At 36.0% G+C, this 23,871-nt stretch overlaps 1 protein-coding gene across 3 annotated transcripts in view; it reads right to left on the bottom strand.

Moving 5' to 3' along the window:
- LOC150101691 (sprouty-related, EVH1 domain-containing protein 2-like) overlaps positions 1-23,871 on the bottom strand; it is a 446,794-nt gene that overhangs the window by 203,579 nt on the left and 219,344 nt on the right. The window contains exon 1 of one of the 3 annotated variants that reach the window (XM_090400342.1): positions 21,731-21,863. The exons of the other annotated variants lie outside the window; for them this stretch is intronic. Within the exon in view, the coding sequence (XP_090256468.1) occupies positions 21,731-21,753 (23 nt within the window). The 5' untranslated portion in view covers positions 21,754-21,863. Of the gene's footprint in view, positions 1-21,730; positions 21,864-23,871 lie in introns of those variants that run through there. 3 annotated transcript variants of the gene reach the window in all.

Raw genomic sequence — 23,871 nt, 5'->3', positions numbered from 1 at the left:
GAAGAGGAAAGGGGGGGGATCGAGAGTTAGAAAGTTAGAATGATAGAGAGGCTGTGTCGCGAGATTTGGAAGTTGAAATGGATTGGATGAGGTAAGAAATGAAATGGATGTGGAACGAAATTAAGAAAATTCTGGTAAAAACTATTAAAATAAATAATGATGGCATGAAAGAGTTAACGAAAGATGAGCGAGTGGCGTTGTATGGCAACCCCATTATTAAAGGTGTGCTGGAGGATAAAATGCACAAGGTATGTTTTCCAGGTGCTGAAATGAGTAGAGTGATTGAGGCATTGGATATGAGGCAGGAGCGAGCAAAAGAGTCAATAGGTATGAATGATTTGAGAGAGGACAAAGAGTGTGTCAGAATGGATATCAGGAGGCTGCTTAGAAGGATAAAAGAGAATAGTGTGACAGGAAGGGTAGTTAGCGTGTTGCCTAGGTATGACTGTGGTGAAATAAGGAAGAGAGCAAGGATTATGAATGATATGCTGGCTGAAATGTGTGAGGAGACGGGAGTACAGTTTGTTAATGTGTGGAATGAGTATGAGGGACGAAGTTAGCTGTATGGGAGTGATGGACTGCATTTGAGTGGTTATGGTGTGAGTCGCTTGGAGAGACTGCTGCTGGAAGGTAGAGAAGTGAATAGAAAGAATGAATCAGATCAACTGGGAAGTGATGAGGAAGAACCAGAGAGTAAGACAGGAGAGATTGAAGAGGTGGTTATGAATGGGGAAGTGAGTGGTATGAGTATAGAAAATGAGGGAATGGGTGTGCAAGAGGAACAGGGAAAAGGGGAGGCTCAGGGTGGACAGGGGTACACAGCATGAGAAAGGTGGATGCTCCAAGAGGAGGTGAGCATGTGTAGGCAGGAAAGGAATGGGATGACCAGGGATCAAGAGGAAACAGTTGGAATTGAAAAGGGTTTTAAATTGAAGAAGCAGAAAGGGAAATGGCCCCAGTTGAGCATGGAGAGATCACATCAAGTGAGTGGTATCAGTGGAACTAGCTGTAGATCCAGAAATGAGCTGTTGTGTTTGTATACAAATGCTAGAAGTATAAGAAACAAGGCAGATGAAATGGTTGCACTAATTGTGTCTGGTGACACAATTAGTGTCAACATAGTTGACACAATTATGTGAGACATGGTTGGAAGAGGATGACATCCTGACAGGAATAGAGATGGAAGGGTATGATGTGTTTCGTGAGGACAGAAGAGGTAAAAAAGGGAGGGGGAGTGCTATTGATGATAGAGAAAGAGTTATGTCCATATAAAGTAGAGATGCAAGAGGGAAATAGTGCCAGTGATTTTGAGGCAGTATGGTGTGAGAGATAGTGGTGAATGGAATCAAATACTAGGTGGGATGTTGTTATAGACTAGGTAATGTGGATGGTGGTGATAATGAAATGTACAATCAAATTACCCAAGTAAATAAGAAAAGGATGATCATTATGGGTGATTTTAATTATGGCAATATAGACTGGAATGATAAGATAGCAACTGGAAGTAAAGAAAATTAGTTTCTTGAGTTTTTGAGGGATAACTACCTCAGACAGTATGTAACAGAGGGCACACAAGAATTGAGGGTCTTGGATTTGGTCATCTCATCAGAGGATGTAATTATAAATGAGGTTTCAAATCATCCACCAATTGGTGAGAGTGACCATGAGGTGATCATGTGGGCGATTGCCAGCAGTGCGATGACCTCTGTGAGAAAAGGGTATATGTGGAACTACAAGGGGGGGGGGATGATTATGAAGAGCTCAGTAGACAGCTTGCAGGTGTAGCGTGGAATGAGAAGTTAGCTTGAAAAGAGATCAATGCAGCTTGGGGGATTTTCAAAAATTGTTTAGTAGATGTGAGAAGGTTAAATAAAGTGGGTGTGAGATGGATGAATAAAGAGATTAAGCATGTGATACAGAGAAAAAGGGCATTGTGGAGGCAGCATAAGAGAAGTAGAAATAACCAATTCCATGAGGTCTAAAAAGACCAAGCAAGGAGGGTGACTTGGTTGGTGAGGGTAGCTAAAGAGAGGTATGAACAGCAGTTGGCTAATGAAGCCAAAAAGAATCCTAAGGAATTCTTTCGATATGTAGCCAGCAAAAGAAAGACTAATTATGGAAGGATGACATTGATTGGAGAAAATGGTATAAAGAAAGCTGATGCAGAATGTGTGGTGGAGATACTTAATGAACAGTTCATAAAGATCTTTCAATCTTGTGAATGTGACTTCATGGAGAGATTGAGAGCAGTTGAGGATGGAGAGGAGAGACTGACTGTAGGTGAGCAAGAGGTATATGGGGAGTTGAGTAAACTAGATGTTAATAAGCTGTGGGACTTGATAATATATCACCACGTATTCTGAAAGAATGTGCCAGGGAGTTGACACCTGCCTTGACATATTTTTTTAATATGAGTCTTGCACTCGGTCAAGTTCCTAAGGAGTGGAAGGAGGGCAAGATTGTGCCACTTCATAAAGGAGGTGATCAAACTCAAGCATCAAACTATAGGCCTATCTGTGTGTCAGGTGTTATGGTTAAGTTGTTGGAGAAGCTTGTGAGAACTAGGATCCAGAGTTGGGTTGATAACAATGGTATTATCTTTCATGGACAGCATGGATTTGCTAAAGGGAGGTCACGTTTTAGTAATCTACTTACTTATTACAATAAAGTGACAGCTTCCTTGGACAGAGGAAAAGGATACACAGTAATATACTTGGATTTTGCAAAGGCTTTTGATAGAGTACCTCATGACAGGTTGACAGTCAAACTAGAGCAGATGGGGTTGGATATTAGATTGATGCATTGGATTGGAGACTGGCTATCTGATAGGTATCAACAAGTTGTGTATGGGGAGAGCGATATCCAGGAAAAGGAAAGTCACTAGTGGAGTGCCTCAGGGGTCTGTTTTAGGTCCATTACTGTTTAACTTGTATATTAATGATATAGGTGAGGATTTGGATGGAGATATTCAGTTGTTTGCAGATGATGCAAAGTTGGGATGAACCGTGAAGTGTAGTGAAGATGTGTGGCCTTACAGGAAGACTTGAATAGATTGAGTGATTGGGCACAGAAATGGGGATGTGAATTCAATGTTGCAAAATGTAAGGTTTTAAAATTTGGAAAACAAAGATGGGATGCAGAATTTATGCTTGGTGAGAATATATTGTTGGAGGTAGAGGAAATAAGAGATCTGGGGTGATAATGGATAAGGATCTAAAATTTAGGGGACACATCGCCAAAATTGTGAAGACAACACAAAGGCTTCTGGGAATGATGTGGAGAACACTGACGTGTAGAAGTAGGGAGATTCTTGTTCCGTTGTATAAGGCTTTGATTAGGCCACACATGGACTATTGTGCCCAGATTTGGTCACTGGGTTTTCAGAAGGATGAAGAAATGTTGGAAAGGGTCCAAATGAGACTGACTAAGGTAGTTTCTGACCTCTGGAATGTCAAATATGAGGAAAGATTGAGAAGATGTAATTTGCAGAGTCTGGTGGACAGGAGGAAGAGAGGAGATATAATAGAGACCTACAAGTTGGTAAGGGGTTGTTATAGGATCAATGCTGGAGAAGTTTTACAGAGAATAATGGAAGATCATGGGAGAACCAGAAGTCATCCCCGGAAACTGTATAAAGAGAGTGCAAGTAGGGGAGTGAGAGGCAGGTTTTTTCGTGCAGAGTTGTGAATGATTCGAATGCCTTGCCTGAGAATGTGGTGTCTGCAAAGAGTTTGAATGTGTTTAAAACACGGTATGATAAGCTGTGTGTACCTCCCAGATGAGTCTTTGACTCCATGAGGTCTTGGAGTGGTAATAATAATAATAATAATGTGCAACTGAAAGTGGAGGAATGATGGCTGCCAATTCACTGGAGCAGTAACCGTGGAATTACCTGTAGAATAGACACAGTGCTGAAACACTCAATTGTGAGATAATGGTTGAAGTGAGCCTATAAGAGAGGGATCATCTATGAGCCTAACCATACACCTCTAGATGGCACTGAGGATTTTAAGGGAAGTTTTAGGTGTACCACCTCAAATGTGAGCAGTATTCTAAACATGGACATAGTTGGGATTTGTATATATAGGGAAGAGTTGGTTGGGTGTAAAAAAAGGCTCTTGAATGAAAGAAAATGCCAAATTTCTTGGATGCTGATGTGATGTGTTTATGCCAGGAAAGAATGGAGGTAAATGTCAGTCCAAGCAAAGAGATCTGATCTCGTCTGGTGATTTGTGCATTACCGAGTGTAGGAGTAGGCAAGCTGGGATCTCTTTTGTGCGAGAAAAGGAAAGAGTTTGTTTTGGTGGCACTGAACATAACAAGGTTGTCCTCACTCCACTGGAGGATAGTATGTAGATCAATGTTTAAGACACTAGTTGTAGATGATCTTGTAGCCTGGGATGTCAGAGAACTGCATGGCTTGCCAAATGGTAATTGTAAGTTAATTATGTACAGGAGAAAGAGTAGGTGATAGGAAAGATCCTTGAGGCAGTTCAGCATGGATGGTGGGGGCTCGAAAAGAGAGGAAGCCATCTATCATGACTTGCAGAGAATGACCAGAGAAAAAGCTAGCTACCCAATTACAAAGGGTAGCATGGAGACCAAAGGATGGCAATTTGCTAAGTAGGATTTGATTCCATACACAGCCAAAAGCTTTGGAAATGCCAAGGGCAACAGCACAAGTTTCTCTGAACCTTTCCATGGTACTTATCCAGTGGATAAGTACCATGGAAAGTGATGGAGGGTGATGTAAGCCACAAGGTCAGCTGTGGATCATGAATGGCAGAATGCATACTGGTGGTCACTAATTAATTTCTGGGCTTCTAAGTAGTGGAGGAGTTAGCTATTGATGACTTTCTCCATTATTCTGGAGAGGACAGAGGTGATGGCTGGTCAGTAGTTTGATGATAGACTTCTATCACCCTTTTTTGGAATAGAATGGATATGAAATTGCTTACATGCATTGGGATGAGAAACAGATACATATGTATCTGTTTCTCTGGTCATTCTCTACAATTTATTTAGTAGCTTTCTGATGACTTTCTGCTGAAAAACTATAGGAGGCATGCAGTTCTTGGATTTTAGTATGTTGGGAGGTTATTTCCCTTGCTCATCTATGCAGGAGTTTGAGGAAAAAAGTGATGCCAAGAGGTCAGCTTTGAATGAAGTAACAGTGGTGATATCAAGATGAGACAGAGGTGGAAATGCAGGAGAGAAAAAGTGGAGTCCTACGTCCTTAGCAAGTGACAAGAAGGCACGGTTCCATTTGGACAGGAGGCAAGCTTTCTGCTGGTGGTCTTTATAAAATTGGATTTGGATCTACTGATGACTGATTTGCATATGTTGTGTGCCCTGGTATAGGCAGGGTATAAAGCCGGACATCTTGATGTGAACCACATAGGGTAAGCTGAATTTTTTTCTTTGACACATTTTCAATTGAACTACGGCTTGGAAAGCAGATGGGAATTATAGGTTGGGTGGGGGAATGAAGGTCTTCATTCCAGTGAGAATAATTCTGTGACTTGTTCACAGCAGGTGTTAAGAAGCAATAGTCAGACCAAGGAAAGCAGCAGAAATTCCAGAGGTCATACTAATTGGCTCTTTTGTAATACCAGATGATTCGAGGTCAGGAGTGGTTGGAGGAGAAGCATTCTGCGAGAGAGGAGACTTGTATGAAATTGCAGTCTGGGCTGTTGAGAGGAGAGGTGACCTCTACAGCGTATCTGGAAGGAGAACCGGTCAAAGAGAGATCCAGAGTATTTGGAGAGGGGGGGGGTATCAGGAATTCGAGTGGGTAGATGTATAATTTGTGTTATGTCATTACTGATAGCAAAGAGTTCTGCTTGGTCAGTGGTGTTGGAGCAAAGGAACCAGTTGGAACTGTGGACATTGAAATCTCCCAGGAAGAGGACCTCACTATTTGGATGGCTGGATTGTAGGTGATCAAGTTTCATGGAAAGGAATGCGAAGAGATCTTGAGTCATTATTAGTTTGGAGACCGGTAAATGTAACAAATAAAATTTACTAAATGGGGCAAGGAAACTTTGAGTCAGAGAAGGTCAAAAGCAGGGAATTCAAAATCAATCATTCTCTAGAAAGCTATATCAAATTTCACAAAGGCACAAAAATTGTGAAGTGTGTAGTTTGGACACTGAAGGCAGACAGTAGTAAATGTAGCTGTGATCTGGGTTTCTGTCAAAAAAATGATGTTTGGTCAGGAAGATTGCAAGTGATGCTGGGCATCATTTTTGTTTATGTTAATGACATGGATTTTAGCAAAGTGGATATGAAAGTGAGTTTTTAGTGAAGAGATTCTGGTATGGTTTATATGTTGTGGCTGAGACTTTTTAATAGGGTTAGTTTATGAGGAAGATTCACTTTTGTTGCAGTGTCACTTATTGTTTATGAGCATCTTCATAGGTTTGATCATAAATTTGATTAAATGGAAGGATATAATGGGGATGTGTAATGAGAGAAGATGACTTCCATACAGAAAGAAACAAGTATCCTTGCCATGATATGGCCTCCACAATGCCCTCCCCCCCCCTGGACTCCATCTTCAGGCAGTATGTAGCAGCAGGATTATGCACCATTTGATCAGGAAGCCTTCTGACACGTTACTGACAGGTCTGGGCCACGCACTAACTGGCAGCTAGCCTTCAGCACCACCATTTTAACTGCTGCCAGTTAGTGCATGGCCCAGACTCACACTACACAGAGAAGAGATGGGAGAACTAGAAGCTGAAGTCTAGTTGAGTTGGAGTGAGGAAAACCTGAGTCTCTAGGAAAGAAAAATCTGTTTCTTCCATCTAAGACCAAATGAATGTAACGACTTAGAAAAAACCTAGCATCAGAAGTGGGATTTGAACACAGATCCCTTTCTCAAGTAATGCATGTGAGGCCTATTCAGCACAGTTCACTCATGTTACCAATTCATAGATTTCTAGGATATATGAATATTGTGGCATGGAATTGATGTTGCTCATGTCAATAAGAGATTGTTCTCTCATTAACCATAAAATCACTGCAAAAAGCTGATATTGCATGATGACAAACTACATAACTTTTCTACATAAGTGATCGTTCTGTCAGACTCCAAATTTCCATTAACCTTTAATATTTTCCTTTTATTACTTCACGTAGCATATGTTTTTTTCTTTTCTTTTCTTTTTAATCGATGGGATCCTTACAGACATGGCTGTTATTACATACCCTTGCCTCTGTGTTAAACAGATTCCACTTTATCAAAAAATTCAATTATTGTCCATTTACCCTTTACCCATTCACCTTCATGTTCTGAATCTCCAAAACAAAACAAAAATATAATTTATATAAAACACAAATACTTGCATTCATCAACAAACCATTAAAAGCTGGTTTTAGAATAGAATAGTCTTATGCAGTTTCTTAGTGCAAGCACGTGCACACACACACATACACAGAAATCTTAATAATCTTTAAATTTTTTTCTAGATACAGACACAAGTTAATTTCAAGTCCATACTGACTCAAAATTAACTTACCAGCCTGGCTAGTCAAGTGGTTAGTCAGCATACCCACCTGCCAACCAAGGTTATATGGCTTGAATCCAACTGATAGCATCGACATTCGTTAAAGCTACCTCCCTTCCCTTGACCTTTCATAATAGACTTTTCATGTCAAACACATATACAAAAAATAAAGATGTAATGTAATGCAGAAATATTAAATAGTAAAAAAAAAAAAAAAAGATAAATATTTTGTATTAAATACATAAAAGATACATGCATTTTACTCCATATAGCCACTCGGCCAGCCAGGCTGGCCGAGCGGTTAGTGTATCCGCTCTCCAGCCAAAGGGCTATGTGTTCGAATCCTGCCATGGGCATGGATGTTTGCGATTGTCTGTGGAAAAATTAGTGGTGGTGGTCGGCAGTAGATGGCGCTGGTGTAGTTGCAGTTGGTGGATTGAGTGGTGGAGACAGAGTTGTAGAGCAGGTGCCCTCCCTCGATTAGTCTTTGGGCTCCTGAGGTGTCAAATAATAATAATAATAATATCCAGTTGGACAATTTTTAAAAGCTAAACACATCAAATATATATTACAATCTGATCACACTTTAGTGCAGGCAACATAATATATTAACAGGAAATTGTCACCACACATTATCTTTTAACTTATGGTTTTTGGAGTTGTGGACAAGTAGTGGTTTCAACTTTTTCGATGCTTGGTGTCCTGGCATAGGTTTTTCTCTCTATGGAAATATAGGTGCAAGATGGTATTTTTTGACAAAAACAGGCCTGTTTCATCCATATTAAATATTTTCTCACACAAATATTGGCCTTTGGCAATTACAGATTGTAACCACTCAGGAAACTTTTCGGCTGCTTCAATATCACCACTAGCAGGCTCGCCACATTTAAAATGTGAAAAACCAATCATTGCTTGCAACAACAACTGAGAATATCTTACCTTAAGGTCCTCAAATAAACTTCTTACCTTAGCCTGTATTGTCATAAGGTTCAAAGGAACAGTTCCTGGATCTGGTCTTCATCCATATCATAAGCATTTTTTCCATCTCCATTAGTGAGCCTTCACTTCTTTTGTTATTATGGTTGTTTTCATGCTGGTTATTTCTTTAACATGTTCTTTTATACACGAAGCATCCTTTACTATGGTATGTACTGTCGATACTGTGAGACCGAGTTCACGTGCTATACCTGATAAGCTTCATTCATCTACATATTTCTTCATTATCCATAATTTCATCTCTAGATTGAGTGCAGTGTGTTTGCGAGATGGTTCACATTTTGAACATTATCTCGGGAATTTCTTACATAAGTATGGATTTACATATCTCAGGGTGTGTCTATATATATATATTAAAACCTACTCATACAGGTCACCACCATCATCATGTTGGGTCTCTTCATCAGCCGTCTCAGAAGTTTGACATAATTCACACCCTTAAAAAGACAGACAGAAAGACAGAGAGAGAGAGAGAGAGAGAGAGAGAGAGAGAGAGAAAACAAATGGCATGAAAAATTCCAAGTTCTACTCCATCAATTCATACTTAGTGGCTACTCAAAGAAGTCCATTAAAAAACTGCTATTTACATAAAGCTAAACATCTAATACTTTATTAGATGTTTTATTTATTAGACTATTTCATATCCTAGAAGACTACTAGGTTTGATCAATATTAAATCAGAGTTGCCTACAAATCAATCTAGACAATATCTGAACTCTTTCAAGATTGCCATAAAGATTCAGGAATTTACAAAATTCACAAATCATGTGGTTTACCATATACATGATAAACTAGAAACTAGCAGTAATTTTGAAATAAGAAAAAGAGAACATCCCAACAACAACATGGCCCATAAGACAAAATGATTTGTGTTTGACTATGTACATATCTGCTACTAATCACAACACAGTATGGGATAAAGTTGCCATGCCCTATTTAGAAAACTTTTATAACATTTCAAAGAATTTTATAACATTTGAAGTAATTCACTCAACACATCTCCTTCAATAGGAACATAGGCATGATCTTCAGTGATATATGAAAGTCTTTAATATCATCTCTTAATATGTGTGCTTTCAACTTATGTAACAATTATCTAAAAAAAAAGTCTCTGAGAGAACAAATAATACAAGCTCTGTGCTTAGGTTTATCCAAGATATGCTCAATTTACATCGTTCTTGGAAGAATCCTGAAGAAGCAACCAGACATTTGCTTGGTGAAAAAAAAAAAAAAAATTAATACACTGCTCAAAATATTTAGGGGATATTTTAGTTTCTGTCAGATAATTATAAATTTCTGCAAATAATTATAACTGGGTACTTTATACATGAATAAATATTTCTTACTTATGGATAGGGTGTAACTGATGAGATATTGTTTAAATAATCAATATTTATTACAAATTTTAACAAACTTTACATATTAGCATGAAATAATTTTAACAAGAATAGCAAAAAACGCTTTTGTTAATTTTTAATAGGGCATATGGTCTCCATTAACAGCAGTACATCTTGATTGCATGGACCGGATAAGATGATCAAACAGTTCTTGTGGGATATTTCCCCACTCTTCTGTGAGAGCAATTTCGAGCTGTTGAAGCGATCGTGGTGGCACCAGTCGAGCAGAAATGTTTGGGAAGGGAGAGGATAAAAAAATTTTTAAAAAAATTTAAACGGTTGGGAAATTAAATAACTATGTGGAGAATACATAACTAATACTTACAAGCTATAACACTGTACTTTCCTCCAGTGGTTTAATAAAAACAAAAGGCTGATAGAATATGAATGTTAGCTGTTCTTTTTTATAGTGCTGCAAAAATTAATTGCAACAACAACATGTTTCAGGAATGTAAAGATTTGAAAGCCAACATCTCAGTAGACTTTCAAATCCATAATACTGACTTACTATAATATTAACCATTACAGTGGTATACTTAGATTTTGCAAAGGCTTTTAATAGAGTGGCACACAAACCAGTAACTAGCTTGAAATAGATGGGAGTGGATAGGCAACTGGTTGTCAGATAGGTATCAACAAGTTGGATATGGGGGTTAAATATTTCAAAAGAGTCAATCACTAGTGTTGTGCCACAGGACTACTATTGTTCAACTTATATATTAATGTTATTGAGGCAGGTTTAACTGGAGATATGCAACTGTTTCCAGATGATGCAAAATTCGGGAGAATAATGAGGAAATAAGCAAATGTTGTGGTCTTCCAGGAGGATCTGAATAGATCATATGGTGGAACTGTCAGTTTGCAAAGTGTAAGGTTTTGAAATATTGTAAGCAATGACAGGATGCAAAGTTTACACTTGGCAGGGAAACCTTGAAGGAGTTACAGGAGATGAGATGTGGGGTTGTGGTGGACAAAGACCCGAAGTTCATGGGGTCACATTACACAAGGGTAACCTCAAGTTGTGAGGTCATCACATCAGATTATGGCAATGATAAGTAGGATCTTGAAATACAGAAATAAAGAGGTTCTCGTTTCATTGTATAATGCTCCACATAGGATATTCTGTAAAGATTTGGTCACCTGGTTTCAGAGCCAGTCCAAGAGTATCTGATGCCCCTAGGCAAAGAAAATTTAGGTGCCTCTATACATTGTCTCTCTCTCTATATATATATATATTTTGTCATACTCACACAAGCACATGTACACCTACACATGTGGATATTTATAAAAATAATATCATTCCCCACTCATCTTGGGACAGATGCCAGAAGGAGGAAAAATCTCTGCACTTGAGGTTAAGTATACAAAGAGCAAGGGAGTGGAAGAAATAGAGAAAGGCAAAAATAATGTAGGATCATCAGCGAGCACCAGGACGGCTTGACTTATTTCAGTTTTTTATTATTAATCAAGGTTTTACTAATTTTTTTTGAAGGTTTTAATTTTTCCCTGAACCATGTAGGAAAATCTGGCGCCCCTAGGTTCGCCTAATGATAAAACCGGCCCTGCCTGGTTTTCATGGTAATGAGGATGTCAGAAAAGGTTCAGAGAAGATTCACGAAGTTAGTAACTGGTCTTGGGAATGAAGTGGGTTATGAAGACAGATTGAGGGATGCAATTTACAAAACCTCATGCATAGGAGGAGAGGAGATATGACTGAGATGTATAAATTGGTAATAGGTTGTTACCAGGTTAATGTGGAAAAATTTTTTCACAGAATGAGAGACAAGAACAAGAGGCTATTTCTAAAAATTGTACATGGGAGCGGGAGTAGTTCTTTGCATGGAGAGTGGTTGGTGAGGGAATGCACTGCCTGAAAAGTGCTGGTTGGAAAAATCTGGGTGGACACAATGAATGAGCTTAGGGCATGGTTTGATAAGCTTTGTGTGATAATATAGGCTCCCCTGCAATGAGTTAACGTTAACTTCATATAGGTCTGGCATTAGTAATAATACTACTGCCAGACCTATATGAAGCTGCATATTTTTTACATGTTTGTAATATTAAAGATAAACATGCAAATATGTGTTTGCCATGAACTTCATGTTTGTTTGCTTTTGTTTTCTGGAAAGTACAAATTAGCTACGATAAACATTTTTTTTTACTATGAAAAGGTATATATTTCATACACATTCACTAGCTGCTCTCTTTTCTGTAACTCTTCAATTTCTTCTTATTTGCACAAGGGATGGGACTTGTTTTTATCAGATCTAACATCCCATATTAGAAAATGACAAATCTGCAATCCCATCTTCTGATTGCAGATTTTATTCTCACTGAAAATTTTCTTACTCATCAGTAGAATTAATTTGTGATCACTATTGTTCTCCAAATTCTGACAACTACTTTGGTTTTTGAATATTTATCTTCAAAGTTAAATTTTCAGCAATCCGAATATGCAAACATTAAAGTCATCTACTTGTGGACTTCGAACATTCACAACTCAAAAGTTTTCCTTCTCTATTAATTTTACTGATCAAGCTAGAAGAAATACCAAAATTTGCAATTACCAATGATCTTATAAAAACTGTCCATCTACCCATATCAAATAACCATCTTTAATCACACAACATCTTCAATCTCTTCTTAATCAGTTCCTTCCCAAATATACTGTGAACATCAGCTCTCTTTATCTGAGTGAAATGGCTGTGAGAAAGGAACTGACTGATTTTAAAAGAGGTGTTGTGATAGGATGGCATATTGTAGGCCCATCTGTTTGGCAAAATGCTGAAAAATTGGGCCATCCCAGATCAACAATCAGTGATACCATACTGACATGGAAGTGCAGGGAGCAGGGAGTCAACTGCAAGTGTGCTACCTACAATTATCATTCATAGGTTGCTATGAAGGATAGCATATAAAAACAGCCTTTGCTGTTTTTATACATTATCCTTCGATAACATATAAGAGTTTCGGGCACTGACTGGAACATGAATATGCACAAAAATATTCTGAACCAAGGCTTACAACATGGGTTTCTGTGGTAGCACTGCAATATGCAAGCCCACACATTACCCAAACCAACATGTAGCACCATCTTCAGTGGTGGAAAGAGTGTGTATAATAGGATCTGGAAGCTTGAAAAGTGGTGTTATGGAGCAGTGCATCATGCTACACCCTCTACCAAACAGATGGAAGGGTGTGGGTGTAGTGAATACCTGGTGGAACTCTTACCACAGTTCATAACCCCCAACTATGAAATTCAGAGTAAGGAACGAGATGGTATGTTCCTGTTTTAGCCCTGATCTCAACTCTATTGAACATCTGTTGGATGAACTGGATCATAGGGTGAAGTCAAGGGACGTCAGCCCCCCACAACAGTCCAGGACCTCATTACATGCTTACAGGAAGAATGGTCCAAAATTCCTATTGAACACTATTGCATGCTTGTGGAAAGTATGCCCTGTAGGATTACTGCAGTCACCGCAGCAAAAGGAGGTCCTACATCTCATTAAGTAGGGACCATGGTTGTTTGTTTCAGTTGACTTTTTTCTAAACAGCATATAATGTTTGGTCTTCTCTTCATCCCTCAATTCTTGCTTCAGACACTTGTGTTTTAATGCTTCATCTCTTATTCTATTTAAGTGACCTTCCTAGTTTAACTCTGCTTAAAAATTCTTGAATGCTAATTCCATTTCTTAATATTACATTCTTTATGACGTTTAATATCATTCTGTGATTTATTCTCCTCATGTTTTTATGAACATATATTTGGTGTGTAGTCTTTGATTAACTGGTTTCATGTGAAATTCCTTGCAAAATTAATACTAGAATGCTAATAAAGCTATGATTAGAAATTAGTTGGCAGTGCTGAACTGAAGACAAGGTAATTAGGGAGGGATTGATTATTTGTGAAGAATTAAATCTCAATGATTAAGACAAGATAATAGCTTAGATTTTATTGAATGATGTTTTACAATTGCAATTTTGTGAAATGTTAAAATAAAAATGTCAAAATTCCACAAACTTTCAGTTTGCCCAAATTATCTTTACTTGAGCATAAGTCTATTCAAAGAAGTTATGAGGTGTGTAAACAAAAGAATATTTTTGTTGTTGTTGAGTGAAGGAATGGAACATGAACGAACGTGCTGCAAAGGAATAAGATGAATACAAAGATTGCAGATAAGTTTATGATAAGATACGAAAAGCAATTTTACAATGAACCTTCTGCAGTAATTCACATCTGGTTATTACTGACGATATGGATGTTCAAGGTAATGTTTCGAGCATTTAGGTTTTGTTTCCAGCAATAATTTTGAATACTATGGGATTATTCTGCAATAACAAAATTTGGAATAAGTGGACAAGGAAGCCTGTTTGCACAAAAAGAAATCAAAATAAAAAAAATAAAAAAATCAGCTAACACCTTTTATTCCCTAATATGGGGTAGGCGAGGCCTTTATTCCCTATATAAATAGCTTTTGGAGACTGAGTGGGCAGTTCAATCTCCATCGGTAGCCAATCAGAGATAGCTGGCCCATGTCTATCACTAATTATAGCAACCACCGATGAAGAGGCTGGCAAACAAGTACTGCCATCTCTTGGTAACTAACCCTAACAAGATATGTTACTGTTTGAAATGTGGGTACTACGGTCGATTTTCTTGAGTTTACGGGAGGGAAAACCCACTTTCCCATGCCAGAGATCGACTAACTCGGGGACCGATCGAAGATAGGCTTAGAAAAAGTTCCTCCAGTCAGCGACTAGACTAGAGCCTAGGTCTAACATCGAGCGGCCAGGCGCAGAGGACGCAAGCGCCACTTCCACTGAGCTACACCACAGGCCTTCCAAAAGAAATCATGCGAATATTATTTATAAGAGTAATGTTTTCTACTTATGTCTTTTGTTACTGTATAGTAATAAAAATAAATTTTTAATAAACACAGAATTTTTGGTCATCTCATCTAATGACCATTTCCAATATAGATTTACTATTAATAAAGAAAAAAGAATAACAACTGAAAAACAAAATAATGTGAGTTACAATGATGACAAACACAAAGAGAACTAAATCTGTACTGCCACTGGAGTAAACAAATAAATATATGGTTCCCATGTGGTCCTGTGAAAATGGCATGCACTTCGATAGCACTAAGCAGTTAGAAGAGCATTAAACTCCCATGAAAACTCAGGTTTTCAACCCCATATAAAGAAATTTGACCATAAAATAAAAAAACATAGAGCTCATACTATTTCAAACAATATATATATATATATATATATATATACATATACACACACACATCTATTAGAGTTTAGGAACACAACATAGTGGCAGTTGTTTGCCATCACCTATTTCCTAATGCCTCCAAAATCAACAGCTGTAGGCAGGGTTGAACCTAGGAATTTTGCCACCCCATGCAATAGCATATTTTGCTGCCCCTTCCTCCTAAAAAACTCTTTTAATGATGTCTTAAAAGTCATAATGTTAAGCTAGGCTTCAACATATCTGATCATAAATTCTAAATAGTAGCATTAGCTAATGAAACTTCGTAAGTTAATTAAAAATGATAATAAATTATATTTTTTACAGAAAGAGACAATTAACCCTTTAATGGTGGAATTTTGTTCTGAAAATGTGCATCTGCATTGGTGATTAAATTCAAGTCAAGATGAATATACTCATTAAACACAGAGTAAATGCACCTGCTGTAAATTTTAATTAAATTATAACAAAGTAGCAATTATTAAAAGTTAGTTTATTTGAAAAATCAATAATTTTATTGCTCCAAAATTCATTAATATCACAAATACTGTCAACCCAACCTAAAAAAATATTGTTTTTATAATGTATTACTATTAACTTACATGTAAGTAATGCTCATCATATCATGTAGAATGAAGAACTGCTAAATCACAAACACGTAACTATGGTAAATATAATTTTTTTTTAGATTTTAGAACACCTGTCATGTCTTAACATAAGTTAATTTACATTTTCACCATTAAAATCTAAACCTACTGTTTAAAACAAAACTTTTCTTGCTTTCATATTTGCAAAATCACAAATAAGGCCAGTGTAGTTTAATTTCTCTAATTTAAGCATAGTCTAAGGCAATTCCTCATTGGTTAAATGAGATTTACTCTCAGGTCAAGGCCAACTCGCAGCCAACAATGGAATCGGAAATAAATGCAAGATAGAAGGAGTTCTGCTATTGTCACATTGTCTGATATTAACACTGACAGTGCGATATTAAATACAACATAATACTACATTATTTTAAATGATTATGATTTTAAAAAAATATACAGTACAATGAAGTTTCATTATGTAAAAATTTAAGTAACGACATCCAGAAGTCTGGTTTCAAAAGAGAAGGAAATGAATGACTTTTTTATGATTTATTTTTCTTATATTGTTTAGGCCAATTTTGCCACCCTGCAAATGCAGTGTTGCACCATTGGTAGAGCCGGTAATTGATGGATATCAGTTGCTGACCAAAAGTTAGCAAACATGAAAAGGGCACTACCTACTTAGAGAATAAAAGGCATTAGAGGAGTGATTTATTTATTTATACATAAACAACTGCATTAACGAAGTGTGTTTAATAAGACTACTTCCCAAAAGTGGGAAACTGAGGCAGTCATTCTTTAAATTTAGCTAATATATAAGGGAGAACTGTGAAGTGCTTTACAATCTTACTCTTAAAATAAAATAAAATAAAAAAACAAGAGCTGTTATGTAACAGTTTAGTCTTTTTCCTAAGGAAGATATAAATTGATATAACCATGATTTACAAGACCTGATTTGTCAGACTTATGATGGACACAAACAGCTGCCTCAAACTTTCCATTTTGAAAGTAATCTTACTAAATTATGCCACCTCTGTAGGACAATTGGAAGAATATGACACTGCACCCTTTGATCGGAAAAGACGTGTTGTTAGATTCTTGTATGACAAGAGGAATATTTGTATGGACTTTTTTAAATGTAAGAGTTTAGCTGACCTCATACTGAGTTACCAGGGTTTTTTCTCCTAGAAACTCAGGTTTTACATTCCATTGACAGGCAAATCAGCCATGTGAATGCATGCAATTTAGAGACAAAAACACTGTTGTTGATGGTAGTAGTAGTGTCATTGTGTATAGATGAAGAATTAAGTAGTGGGGACACATTTTGTGTAGTTGAAGGGTTAAGTTGTAGGGAAGACAGGGAAATGTGTGTAGCAGAATAGAATAGAGTAGAGTGTCCTCCTGCGATGAGTCCTTGGACTCCTTGGTGTCATATAATAATAATAAATACCTGGGATTACAGTGGTATTTAGTAATGTACTACAGGAGTACAATATTATTTTTGGGCTCTAATGAGATTACAGACTGAGCTTTCTTCTTGTGTTTATACATATATCAGTGTAAGATGATATAAGCACAATTAACTGATATTCTCTTTAACCATTAATTTATACTGAAAGTGGTCGTGAAATGACTCAAAATTACAAAATTGAGTTTATTTAATTTTTTTTTTTTTTTATGAGTGGATGTCATTTTTATTGCTTAGCGTAATTAGCTTACTAAATTTTACTAGACAAAAAACTGTTCTTGATTTAATTTCTTATCAAGTATAAGCAAACACAGTTCATGCATTAAGTATCTTCATGGATTACGTTACTTGTATATAGAGGCTGCTGACTTCACATCAATTACCCAGCTACAGCACACTTCCTTTCAGACATACAAGCTGCTATGGATTATAAAAACGGTCATCACTACCTAGATTGATTTCCTTTATTGCAATCTCTTCACAGTGGAAGCTAGACCCAGTAAATACTCAAGTTAAATAAAGGAGTCATTTTCCATATATACACATCAAAGGTCACTGGTTACTGAATTAGAAACAATCCTCTTTAATTCCCTGCACATAGTTCAGTGAGATATGGGTTGGAAACAGCCTTCAGTAAATACTTCATTAAATGAGATGACGCCGATATCATTCCTGACAGACTGTCTTAGGACCACAGTTATGCCTCTTAGACATCTAATATGGGTTATTTTTCCACTGATTAAACACCTGGGATATCTCACCTTCTGAGAAACCAGTCAGCTCTGCTGTTTTTGAAATTGTGGCTTCAGAGAGATGGGCACCCACAGTAAGCCCTTTATCAAACTCCAAAAGAACCTTTGTTTTTCCAATTGTGATTAGCACTACTGATGTTTACTAACCAGCAGCATTCTTAAATAGTTGCTTAGAACACACAGTGACACATGTAACCAAGTATTTTGCATATACGCTGCAAAAGTAAAGTTTATGTAGATCTGCATAAAGGTTTCTAATTCATTGGCTGCTATGAGCAAACAGCTTAATCATGATAATTCACGCGAAAACTTTTGCTTCAGTAAAGGATTAAAACACTAATAAAATTTCTTGTCTAATTTGGAACTAGGTGAGAAAACTTCCTACAACAATTCTCTGATCAGAGTATTTAATATGGTGATACACCATTTTACTATCAGTATGGGGAAAATATGTAGCTTCTGCATTGATTTAACCTCAGTATCTTACTGGGTTTAGCTTATATTGATAATGTTTTCATAATAAGGACTTTATAAAAATTGTTTGAGGACGTCATAAAAAGGTTTCTTTTTTTAGCAGCATATGTAGTCAAACACAATCACATTCCAAGTGAAAAATTAACCATTCTTTACTTTCAAAATAATGAAACAAAATTAAGATTATCAGAAACCATAGCAATAAAAATGCACTACAACACTGCCAATGTCAACAGCCCTACATTATATCTGATGTTTGGCAGCTCCCTTACAAAAAACTTTTCACCAATCAAAATGCTGTTATATCATTGATGCAGACTACATAATGTGCACTAAAAAATGATGTTCCTTCATTCTGATGAGAGCATTCCCAAAACAGTTTTACTTCATCCCATAAATGGATTTCGCCTTTCATCAGATATTTTTAATCTTTCTACTTCTCAGGCTTTTACATTAGTCTTTTATCATTGTTTATGGTTTTTAAGTTCTAGAGTTTTACTCTTTAATGTATTTTGACTTTTAATCTTTATAAGTTTTTATTGTGATATTTATCATTAACATCACATCATTCATTACCGCATCTATTGTTTGTTCATAGTGTATCTTGAAGTCATATCCTATCATTCTTATGCTTTTAGACTTTCTTACTTATATCTCAGGTTTTAAATTTTTAGAATTAAATGGAATTCTATCTCATTATTTTGCTTATCATTAATATCGTATTAATTCATTGCCATCTATAATTTCAACTTAAAGTTTTAAAGATGGCAATTGTCAAAAATACAGCAATGGTAGGCAATACATCTATATATAATCAATTCATTAATTTAAAAGAGCTGCGGTCAAAATACACATTCTGATCCAAGGATGCTCCATAAAAATAAAGATTTGCTTATCTCTAAGTTTTAATAATGTTCATCTTTGGGTTTCCTGGGAAGTGATTCTGCTCAGTGTTAGATTTTTTTTTTTTTTTTTTTTTTTGCCAACAGGTGGAGTCACTACTGAGTGTCCTGAAGTAATTGCAGCCAGGAATGATAAGATTAGAGTGATCATTTCAGGGTCATTCAGTGATGTTCAGTGTTCTTTTAGATCTGTTTTTGGAGGTAATCCCTCCTTAATAGGAGATCAAAACCAATCCAGATAGTGACCCTTCCCATACTGTATAGCAATATACATATCTGAAAGGAAATGTCATGTACATTATGGAATACTGAGGCAACTGATGTAAAGTCAACAACCTCTATATACAAGCAGCTTAGTCGTGATGATACTTAACATACAAACTTTGCTTACACTTGATTAGAACAAAAATATAATTTCTTGTCTAATACAATTTGCTTTATAACCAAGTGCAAAAAAACTTTCTACAAGTAGTTTGTTTTTGTATATAGTGTGTATATATAAAATGTAAACATATTCTTAAATATAGGATCTTTGGATTGTACTATGAACATACACATAACTTAATGTTTTAGTCACCTAGCAATCACAAAACTTTAAAATCTGCAGTTTATTTTTCCCTGGAGGATTCTCAATTCTCTGCTTGTGATATGAAATTAAGTATTTAATTTTCATTTGCTGTTTCATGTGTCTTTTATATTATCCACTTCATTGAAAGAAGTGTTAAAACATACTTGATTTAAAATATATACTGAACTATAAACCCACAAATGCATCAAAAGTATTAATATTTAAATTATAGATCATTCTCATATACATACATCATTCATGCCATTGTAAGGAATATACAAGTTAACTGAGCATCGTTTTCTCGAATCTGAGGTGATACATGTTCGATCCAAATTCTTTGGGGACATTCAGACAATGGTCTACAACAGTAATTTTCACAAAAATCTTTTCATTCATTGATAAATTAATTTCAATTTGAGTGGATATTGAAATATTTTATGTCAAAAACACTTCTGTTTATTCTTAACAGTCTGCTCTTCCAGTAGTAAAAAGGCCTTTCCTAATCTTTTTTTTTTTCCTAATCGAGATGAAAAATAATATTCATCTCGATTCCACGATTTCGAGCAAATAAAGTTTGCAATTTGAATCAAGAATGAATGAGCTTCATGATTTGCCTTAAGTCACCGGATAATGATAACTCCGACTTTCCAGTTTGTTTCTCCGATGGCCTTTGTTAAGATATGGGTTGGAATGCCATCCAGGACGTGAAGAACCTTAATCAGGGCTTTTCAACTGAAGGCGAGTAAGCCGATCTCATGCGGTGGTAGGGTTTTTTTCGCCCAAATCGGCGAAAAATGGACAAACCGGCCATTAAAACGCACGCAATTAACAGACACAATACACAGGTCTCATAATCTGAGTTTCTTCCGTCATAAATCCATACCAAATAACTACGTGAAAAGTGGTCATATTCAGAATTATTATCAAGCGCAACTTAAGAAACTGTTTTCTGTACTGAGTTCGGAACTGTCTCTGAAGGTAAAGAAAAAAAAATTCTAAGACCATATTTTATATGAAATCCACTGCGTGAAAATATTGACTTTGATAGATTGGCCACTCTTTCCACCGCGTATATTCCATATATAAGAGCATGCATATAATAGTTTCGTGTTAAAAAATAATAATAAAGCAACTTTTACCTCCATAATTTAACACAATTCCGGAACCCAACAATTAATTCAATGACACCCCATATTATCGTCTGTAAAGTATCAGTAGTAGGTCATACACTTTTCCTGTGAAGCTCAGCTGGTCTTCATGACCATTGGTAATGTCCACCCCCACAGTTGGGTCATCCTGCGCCATCCTCTATGTATGGGTAATCTCCAGGTTCCACCTCCGCAAAATTATGTTCCTATCTCAACGTCAACCAAGCTTCTTTATGTTATGAACATCATTATTCTCAGAGAAAAATAGTTACTCCTCCGGTGATCATATATGAACTATATAAGTTTCGCCTTGCTAGAAGTCCCAGTCGGGAATTTTTCCAAAGGACAACGAATAACATGCTGAAACCGACAACTATTTGAAAAATTAAGTTTTTAGCTAAATAAGTTTCAATGAAATAAACTTCAATTGGAAATGAATAAGGAGGAAAAAACATAAAAATATTGCATGCGCGCTGTTACTGGCATTTTACTCAAGATACCGCAGCGAGCCCCAGTTAACGCAAACCGACGGTAACTGAACGTTGGAGCAAACTGAGCACCAGCTTCGTTCTCCGACAAATTATACTTAAGCCTATCACTACACTGGATCGCAAGCTGTACGAATTTTAAAACGAAGACATACCGCCTTTTACTATGTACTTACTCGTCGTAACTACGTTCGGTCATTTTCAAGAAGCAAACGATCCATTTTATCTTCTGGTTTACAATAACACATGAATGTGTTACCCTTGCAAAAGCACGACAAACATATCCCACCTAGTCTCGACAAAATCGACTCTCCGTCCGTACGTCGCTGTCAGACAACACAGGAAATGAGCTGCCTACTCACAACCATTGCAGAGTTTATCACTCCGTTGAAATATATTTCTCTACTTCTTTCGAATTTTAATGGCCTCCATCTAAAAACCAACTTGATAAACCGCAAATTGCTCGTCTACCTTTAATGGATAACACAGAAATTATAAACAAAGGAATGTTTCTAAAATTTAATAGTAGACTCGGCGGAAAGATACAAATAAGGTAAGGGCTGCAGCTCATATTATGTTAAATATTCGCCTCGTATTAAATTCCTAATACGAATATTTTGACTATATACATAATAAGGTTTATAGATAAGAATGCAGTTGAAATCCCTTCATCGGTTTTTCATTCTTATGTTCAATAATAAATTTTTCAAATGTAAAACTGAAAGAAGAATCCTATATTGCTTACTTCAAAAAAGTAACAATCAGGAAACATAAAATTAAATAAATAAAATATAATATAAAATAAATATTATTTTTAGTTTCCCGAATTTCCTAGAAATTTCATTATGATAGTTTGGAATCTTTATTTACTAGTTTCATTTTCAATATGTTTTAAGTACTGAAATACGTAACAAGATATGCTGAAATGAATATCAAACTTACTCTTTCATGTTGCTCATCTTACTGAAACAGCAATAGCTAACCAAACTGACGAGTTTTTAATTTAATTTTATTTTTATTTATTTTGCTGTTGGGGGGGGGGGGATAGAATCTCATATCGAAAGATAGAGATATACTTGTAAACAACATATTAAAATTCGTGTTTAGTAATTAACATGATGATACGCTTTCTTCCTAGCTTTAAACATTTTAAAGGAAATAGCATTCCACTAACATATGAGCACAATATATTATCGCATGTATCTTATGGATGTAAATGTGAAAATTGCTTTTAATTTTCATTTTAAACAATCTGTTTTCAATTAACATGTTCTTTAATACCGAGGATGCTTGAATTTGTCTAAAATAGATAAATAACTTCTGAAGGACGAATTTTCAGAAAATTGCGTCCGATAATAGTGTTCGCATTAAGATTTTTTTTTTAAATAATTATTACAAATTATTAATTGTATACAAATAAATTTCATTAGAGGACAATCCACCTTTACCACGAGTTTCCTAAGACTTGCACTACTTGCAGGCGCAAACTTGACTTAATTGTCTGTTTGCTTACTTGGGAAATGGATTAAAATCAGGTTTAAAATAGCTTGGTATCTTTAACGTATATTATATCCAAGGTAAAAAACTTTCTACATACATATATATATGAATTTTAAATGAATCATCTTCGCAGAATAAATAAGAAATTATATATAAAAATTATCTTTCAATGTTCTATGATCTTCGTATACGCATTAAAAATAAATGAATAAATAATAATGCTTTCATACAACTAAGTTGTGCCATCATTTATACTGTTATATATACTTTGAACCAGTAAGATTAGATGCATTTTATAAGAAGTTAGTAAAACTTGTTTAAAAATTAACATTCAAATATGCTAGAAATCAATAACGGCTGAGTATCATATGCTCTTATTGCACCTTTTAAATTCCATAAAGAAGTGGAAGTTTTTTTTTTTTTTCACTAAAGCGCACAAGGCGTCCACGCATATTTATAAACATAACGTACCCGTCTTTGCTTTAGGAGTTTGCGGCAGAAGCATTCAGATGATTTTAAAATGCCTGTAAACTCCTGACCATGAAACTCAACCCATCTTTCAATGGAAGAGATGGAGAGAGAGAGAGAGAGAGAGAGAGAGAGAGAGAGATGCCGCTGATAATGATGATGATGACAATGATGATGATGGAGAGTTTTCGACGGTCGTCATAAGAATGATGGAATTGTAAACATTGTTCAGATGAGCAGTGTCTATGGATATAAAATGTGATAGAGGCACAAAGAGGAAATGAGTGTCTGAGCGACAAGGAGTTCAATTGATTGGTAAGAGAGAGAGATCATTAATCAATGAGACTGA

Source organism: Typopeltis vanoorti, chromosome 11 (genome assembly GCF_054136105.1).
Source record: "Typopeltis vanoorti isolate ZY-2024b chromosome 11, IOZ_Tvanoo_1.0, whole genome shotgun sequence".
Taxonomy (NCBI): domain Eukaryota; kingdom Metazoa; phylum Arthropoda; class Arachnida; order Uropygi; family Thelyphonidae; genus Typopeltis; species Typopeltis vanoorti.
This window is presented reverse-complemented; position numbering and strand designations above follow the sequence as displayed.